The sequence below is a fragment of the Aedes albopictus genome, chromosome 1, assembly GCF_035046485.1.
Source record: "Aedes albopictus strain Foshan chromosome 1, AalbF5, whole genome shotgun sequence".
NCBI lineage: Eukaryota > Metazoa > Arthropoda > Insecta > Diptera > Culicidae > Aedes > Aedes albopictus.
In genome coordinates, this window is record NC_085136.1 from 168,340,521 (window position 1) to 168,348,442 (window position 7,922).

Sequence of the window (7,922 nt, forward strand, 5' to 3'; positions counted from 1 at the left end):
TTGAATACAAATCAAATTCATGTAACTTCATGACGACTGTTAAACTATCAGCCAAATCGGCTCACTACAAACCGAACATCACATCGTCAAACTTGGCCATTTTGTATAAAAAATGGCTGGTGGCCTTATTGTTTTGTCCGACACTGTAATAACGTTTAGACTAAACTGGAAGCCTCTAGGAACACTGACGCCACACATGTGTTACGTGGTAAGGATGAGGAAAGGTGGGAGGTGAGAGATGGATTTTTTTTATTTTGAGTTGTTAAAGAATGTGTTGATTAATTAAGTAGCCAACGTAATGTATCTTTGCGTATTCTATAAAATATAGGCACTTTAAACCATATTATGCTTAATATTCAGAGAAACTTCCGTGTATTGCCCTCAACTTTCCCTAATTTTCAATTCTCACCTGAGGTTAGCCGGGTGTAAAGAAAAAGGGTGTAGCATCAAAAGTTCAACACAACATACCTCCTTCCAGTACGAACAGAACCGCATTGTCCGGATAGGCAACAATGAAAATCCGCGGAAACACACAGCACTCGGCAAATGCGAAAATGGAGAACGTTTTGTGTCCCGCCAGGCATGCGACACCCTCGCCATTGGTTCGGTCCGTCGCCCGGTAAAACGTTTCCTGCTTGCTGATAACATTCATCAGGAGGATGTGGCTTCCCATGCCGACGGCCAGGGCTTCCCGTGCGATGAAGCATGCCGTTCGAACGTCTCGCGCCTTTATCCAACTGAAAGGATGAGGTTTGTTATTTTGCTGATGAGATTAACGTTGTGCTAATTTACTCACTTTGTTTTAACGTTTGTCATATATTTCAGAGACATTTTGTATAGTTGGGAATGCGACACCAGAGAGTAGATTGATTGAAAAACTAACTAAAGTTTACACCATTGTTGAATGGTTGCCGTGGTAATCATGTTGTCGTTTGCTTTTAAGGCTTAGACCAGCCGGCGAGGGATTTTACGCCGCCACATGATTGTTGAGCAAGTTGTGGAGCGACATGCAGCAAAATGAACACCTTAGGTACGTCGAGAATGATATTTACACAGTGTCCAATAAGTTCTCATACAAAATACAAATTTAGTAAATATATTTTTATTTCAAATCATGGCATGTATTGAAAGGCCATCTAATACTCATTAAATAAAGCATAAGATTTAGAATAACGTTATTTTCTATTAGTTTTTATACAGGGGATACGCAAAATAACTACAACAGGTAAAATTTTCACTTTTCAAGAAATGTTCAACTCGTTGTAACTTTGTGAAAAAGACATCAAATATTCTCAAATTTTTACTGTAAGTTCATCAACTAGTTTTGTATAAGTGGTCAAAATTTGGAAAAGATCGGACCATTCTACACGAAGTTATAAAGATTTTAGAAAAAGGTATAATTATCCGATAGTCAATTTTGAGATGTTATATCTTCGGATTTAATTAACCGAATGCAATGAAATTTTGATCTTTTATGACTAATATAATTAACTTTTAAAAACAGTTGACTTAATTCGAAATTATTAATAAAAAAAAGTTATGGCGATTTCATTTATTCCATGTTTTTCAGTAAATTTATCTATTTTTCATATGCATCCCATTACTTTTTTCAATTTAATGCCGGCTATTTGGTTGCTTTCCTTTGAAACATAAATATATTCAATTCAAGTAGAGGGAATTTAAATGAACTATAATTACTATCTCGAATTTTGAAACGATAATGAAGTATTGGATAAATTGGTGTAATATTAGAAAAATAATCTAATCGTAATAAATTTCTTTCGTGTGAAGATTTTTATGTTCAGTCAAAAGTTTTTAATGGATCATTATGTAAGTCATAAAAGATCAAAATTTCATTGCATTCGGTTAATTGAATCCGGAGATATAACAGCTCAAAGTTGGCTGTCGGATAGTTATACCTTTTTCTAGAACCTTTATAAGTACGTGTAGAATGGCCCGATCTTTTCCAAATTTTTACAACTCATACACAACTAGTTGATGAACTTACAGTAAAAATTTGAGAATATTTGATGCACTTTTCAAAAAGTTACAGCCTGTTGAACATTTTTTTAAAAGTGAAAATTTTACCTGTCCCAGTTATTTTGAGTATCCCCTGTAAGTCTAGAAGTACACTTCCGTTTTATGAAATCCGTTTGCTCCGGCATGCAAGAAAAATGTTTGAAAAGTTTTCCATTCTACGGTAGCTAAATAGCGACAATAGCGTAAAAATTTTGAGTTTTTATCCCAAGTATTGTACCATTGTATATATATCCCAGCGGATTCCCAGCGGAATCCCAGCGGATTCCCAGCGGAATCACAGCGGATTCCCAGCGGAATCCGCTGTGGATTGCCATCGGAATCCTAGCGGATTGCCAGCGGAATCCTAGCGGATTGCCAGCGGAAACCTAGCGGATTGCCAGCGGAATCCTAGCGGATTGCCAGCGGAATCCTAGCGGATTGCCAGCGGAATCCTAGCGGATTGCCAGCGGAATCCTAGCGGATTGCCAGCGGAATTCTAGCGGATTGCCAGCGGAATCCTAGCGGATTGACAGCGGATTCCTAGCGGATTCCCAGCGGATTCCAGCGGAATCCTAACGGATTACAGCGGAATCTCAGCGGATTCCAGTGGAATCTCAACGGTTTCCAGCGGAATCCCAGCGGATTCCCAGCGGAATCCTAGCGGATTCCCAGCGGAATCCTAGCGGAATCCCAGCGGAATCCCAGCGGAATCCCAGCAGATTCCCAGCGGAATCCCAGCGGAATCCTAGCGGATTCCCAGCGGAATCCTAGCGGATTGCCAGCGGAATCCTAGCGGATTGCCAGCGGAATCCTAGCGGATTGCCAGCGGAATCCTAGCGGATTGAGAGCGGAATCCTAGCGGATTGCCAGCGGAATCCTAGCGGATTGCCAGCGGAATCCTAGCGGATTGCCAGCGGAATCCTAACGGATTACAGCGGAATCTCAGCGGATTCCAGTGGAATCTCAACGGTTTCCAGCGGAATCCCAGCGGATTCCCAGCGGAATCCTAGCGGATTCCCAGCGGAATCCTAGCGGAATCCCAGCGGAATCCCAGCGGAATCCCAGCAGATTCCCAGCGGAATCCCAGCGGAATCCTAGCGGATTCCCAGCGGAATCCTAGCGGATTCCCAGCGGAATCCTAGCGGATTCCCAGCGGAATCCTAGCGGATTCCCAGCGGAATCCTAGCGGATTCCCAGCGGAATCCTAGCGGATTCCCAGCGGAATCCTAGCGGATTCCCAGCGGAATCCTAGCGGATTCCCAGCGGAATCCTAGCGGATTCCCAGCGGAATCCTAGCGGATTCCCAGCGGAATCCTAGCGGATTCCCAGCGGAATCCTAGCGGATTCCAAGCGGAATCCTAGCGGATTCCAAGCGGAATCCTAGCGGATTCCAAGCGGAATCCTAGCGGATTCCAAGCGGAATCCTAGCGGATTCCAAGCGGAATCCCAGCGGAATCGCAGCGGATTCCAGCGGAATCCCAGCGGATTCCAGCGGAATCCCAGCGGATTCCAGCGGAATCCCAGCGGATTCCAGCGGAATCCCAGCGGATTCCAGCGGAATCCCAGCGGATTCCAGCGGAATCCCAGCGGATTCCAGCGGAATCCCAGCGGATTCCAGCGGAATCCCAGCGGATTCCAGCGGAATCCCAGCGGATTCCAGCGGAATCCCAGCGGATTCCAGCGGAATCCCAGCGGATTCCAGCGGAATCCCAGCGGATTCCAGCGGAATCCCAGCGGATTCCAGCGGAATCCCAGCGGATAGCAGCGGAATCCCAGCGGATTCCAGCGGAATCCCAGCGGATTTCAACGGAATCCCAGCGGATTGCAGCGGAATCCCAGCGGATTCCGAGCGGAATCCCAGCGGATTCCAGCGGATTCCCAGCGGAATCCCAGCGGAATCCCAGCGGATTCCCAGCGGATTCCCAGCGGAATCCCAGTGGAATCCCAGCGGATTCCCAGCGGAATCCCAGTGGAATCCCAGCGGAATCCCAGTGGAATCCCAGCGGATTCCCAGCGGATTCCTCTGGGATTCCGCTGGAATCTGCTCGGATTCCGCTGAAATCCGCTGGTAATCCACTTGGAATCCACTGGAATTACTCTGCAATCCACCAGGATACCTTAAAGTATCCACTGGGAAAATACCGCTGAGATTTCTCTGGGACTGTGATGATATTTTTTGGTATTACGCATGGATTCCAGTGAAAAACCCGCCAGGATTCTACTGAGAATAACTTGGAATCCTTTGGGATGCATTTGATGATTTCTGAAAATATATTGTAAGTACATAATTTAGAGTGGGTCAACGTTGTATGGAGAAACTTTAAATTTGATCGTATCAACCCGGAACTAAGCTTTTTCAATCTATATTAGCGCCCAAAACAACTGTGCAGAATTTGAGAGCGATTGGCTGCGTCCCCATATTCCGCATTGCGATTGAAATTTGTATGGAAGTCAGTATGGGAAAACGTAATTTTTTGCATTTTCTCATAAGTTGATTTTTTTTTGTCTAATGCCATGTAACTAATGACGTTAAAGTATAGCCAAGGATATGCCGAAAAACTTTGCCGAAGACCGCAAAGTGATCCGATGCTTGTGAAAAAAGTTATTCGCCTGGTAACTTAGGCCAAAAATTGAGATTTTATTATTGATGTTATTCCTTTACATGTTAAATGATAAGCACCACCGGGTAATCTGTACGTTATAACTTTTTTCACAAGTGTCGGATCACTTTGCGGTCTTCGGCAAAGTTTTTCGGCATATCCTAGGCTATACTTCAACTTCGTTAGTTAGATCGTTTTAGACAAAAAATGGCAGTTTATGAGAAAAATGCTAAAAAGCAAGTTTTCCCATATTAAATTCCATACAAATTTCAATCGCAATGCGGAATACGGGGAAGCAACCAATCGCTCCCAAATTTTGCACAGTTGTTTTGGACGCTAAAAGGAATCGAAAAAGCTTTGTTCCGAAAAATCGATTTTGTTGACCCAGTCTAGTACATATATTTAGGCTGTGAACCGTTTCGCTTGTGCGTTTAACTTTTAGTTAAAATTTGACACTTCGATAGTTATTTTGAAAATAACCCTACTCCCGAGCAGGGTTAGTCTTGACAGTTCGATAGTTATTTTTTGTTCGCAATGATTTGGATGCGTACTGTATTTTGTTCCAAATAACTACTCGTCTGTCACATTTCAAATGGGCCACCCTCGTAGTTATTTTTTATCCACCCGATGAAAAATAACTACCAAAGTGTCAAATTTTAACTAAAAGTTAAACGAATAAGCGAAATGGTTCACACCCTTAATAGAGTGTTTGACGCAAAAATGGCAAGACCATCAAAAAATTACATCAACTATGCGTAGAACGAAACCAGATTAACTGTTCACTTTGTAATTGAACACAACCCTTGGAAGTTAGGTAGTTTTACATTGTATCAAGTATGTTTGTACCCTGTGTATGATGTTCAACATATTTAATGTATTGTAGTACACATGTAACTCTCTCTCTTAGGTTTGCATTAATTTATTGTTTATTTCAGTCAATCAATTACACATCGCTGGCAAGCACCACCGATCCATACGATCGTTCCAATTAAATACATGATTTTCGAATAAAAACCATAAGACAATGCGCACGGTTGACCCCCTGGCCAAATTTAATTTTCCTCGCTCAGGGACCCGACCGGGCGGGGCGGGGCAGTGGTGTCACGCTCGGCTAGTTCTTGACATAACTGTTCCCGCAGAATACCGATAGCCCGCTAGGCTCGTTCTTCAGCCTATAGGCCTAAGGCTTGTATGTGAATAATGACTGTTGTTGGTGGGTGCCCGCATGCCCTCCATCGATAAGAAAGGGTCGACGATAGGTAGAGGTACACTTTAGGAGGAAGTACGTTTACCTTCAAACGCACATGCAGGTTCATCGGTCTTCTTGTCGACAGATACAAGTCAAGTTCATTCGCCTCACGGTCACGAAATGCATCAGAATCGGATTGTTGGGTGTGGCGATTGTTTGAAATGAAATTGCTTGTTTTGAAAAGTCAAATTGGCTGCATTACGTCCCCATGAGGAAGAACTTGAACGTGGATTAGATTTGGATTTGATTTGCGTTAGATTTTGATTGGATTTTAATTGTATTTAGATCCTTGTCTTCTTGTCTTCTTGTCTTCTTGTCTTCTTGTCTTCTTGTCTTCTTGTCTTCTTGTCTTCTTGTCTTCTTGTCTTCTTGTCTTCTTGTCTTCTTGTCTTCTTGTCTTCTTGTCTTCTTGTCTTCTTGTCTTCTTGTCTTCTTGTCTTCTTGTCTTCTTGTCTTCTTGTCTTCTTGTCTTCTTGTCTTCTTGTCTTCTTGTCTTCTTGTCTTCTTGTCTTCTTGTCTTCTTGTCTTCTTGTCTTCTTGTCTTCTTGTCTTCTTGTCTTCTTGTCTTCTTGTCTTCTTGTCTTCTTGTCTTCTTGTCTTCTTGTCTTCTTGTCTTCTTGTCTTCTTGTCTTCTTGTCTTCTTGTCTTCTTGTCTTCTTGTCTTCTTGTCTTCTTGTCTTCTTGTCTTCTTGTCTTCTTGTCTTCTTGTCTTCTTGTCTTCTTGTCTTCTTGTCTTCTTGTCTTCTTGTCTTCTTGTCTTCTTGTCTTCTTGTCTTCTTGTCTTCTTGTCTTCTTGTCTTCTTGTCTTCTTGTCTTCTTGTCTTCTTGTCTTCTTGTCTTCTTGTCTTCTTGTCTTCTTGTCTTCTTGTCTTCTTGTCTTCTTGTCTTCTTGTCTTCTTGTCTTCTTGTCTTCTTGTCTTTTTGTCTTCTTGTCTTCTTGTCTTTTTGTCTTCTTGTCTTCTTGTCTTCTTGTCTTCTTGTCTTCTTGTCTTCTTGTCTTCTTGTCTTCTTGTCTTCTTGTCTTCTTGTCTTCTTGTCTTCTTGTCTTCTTGTCTTCTTGTCTTCTTGTCTTCTTGTCTTCTTGTCTTCTTGTCTTCTTGTCTTCTTGTCTTCTTGTCTTCTTGTCTTCTTGTCTTCTTGTCTTCTTGTCTTCTTGTCTTCTTGTCTTCTTGTCTTCTTGTCTTCTTGTCTTCTTGTCTTCTTGTCTTCTTGTCTTCTTGTCTTCTTGTCTTCTTGTCTTCTTGTCTTCTTGTCTTCTTGTCTTCTTGTCTTCTTGTCTTCTTGTCTTCTTGTCTTCTTGTCTTCTTGTCTTCTTGTCTTCTTGTCTTCTTGTCTTCTTGTCTTCTTGTCTTCTTGTCTTCTTGTCTTCTTGTCTTCTTGTCTTCTTGTCTTCTTGTCTTCTTGTCTTCTTGTCTTCTTGTCTTCTTGTCTTGTAGTTTTCTTGTCGTCTGCATGACATCTTCTTGTTTTTTCGTCACCGTCTTGTAGTTTTCTTGTCGTCTGCATGACATCTTATTGTCGTCATATTAATGAAATCTTATTCTTTGCAGTTTACTTGTAGGTTTCTTGTTATCTCATTATCGTCATCTTGTTATCCTCTTGCTGTGCGTTTAATTGACGTATTTTTGTCTAATTTTTGTTTCTTTGCGTCATTTCGTTCTCTTGTCGTCTTCTCATCATCGTTTTACAGTCTTCTTCTCTTTCTATTATAATCTTCACAATCTCGTCGTACATGTTTTCGTGTCGTTTTCTAGTGTTCCTTTTTTCGCTTCTTGTAATCTTCTTGACATCATGTTGCCTTCTTGTATTATCGTCTTGTCTGTGTAGTTTGCTTGTAAAGTTCATTGTCTTTTTTCTCGTCTTCTTGTTGTCTTTTTGTCATCTTATTGTCCTCTTATTATTGCCATTTTGTCGCCATCATACCATTTATTTTTTTCATTTTCTTGTTGTATTACTGTAATTCTTCATCGTCTCCTTGTCAACCGTTTTGGTGTTACCTGTTTTTCTTCTTGTTGTTTTTTTTTTTGTCATCTTTTCAACGTTTGCTTGTCGTT

The 7,922-nt window shown here is 41.7% G+C and overlaps 1 protein-coding gene across 1 annotated transcript; it reads right to left on the reverse strand.

Annotated features, from left to right (window-relative positions):
- Positions 1-359: 359 nt before the first annotated feature.
- LOC134286059 (uncharacterized) lies at positions 360-1,163 on the reverse strand. The gene is made up of 2 exons (XM_062847626.1): positions 797-1,163; positions 360-737 (listed from the first exon to the last, which is right to left on the reverse strand). The coding sequence occupies exons 1-2, from the start codon at positions 829-831 to the stop codon at positions 455-457; spliced, it is 318 nt and encodes a 105-aa protein (XP_062703610.1). The 5' UTR covers positions 832-1,163; the 3' UTR covers positions 360-454.
- Positions 1,164-7,922: the final 6,759 nt, after the last annotated feature.

Coding starts and splice junctions, on each gene's coding strand:
- LOC134286059 (XM_062847626.1), bottom strand. CDS start 831: ATGTCTCTGAAATATATGACAAACGTTAAAACAAA. Junction 738..796: donor ATGACAAACGTTAAAACAAA/GTGAGTAAATTA, acceptor TCATCCTTTCAG/TTGGATAAAGGCGCGAGACG.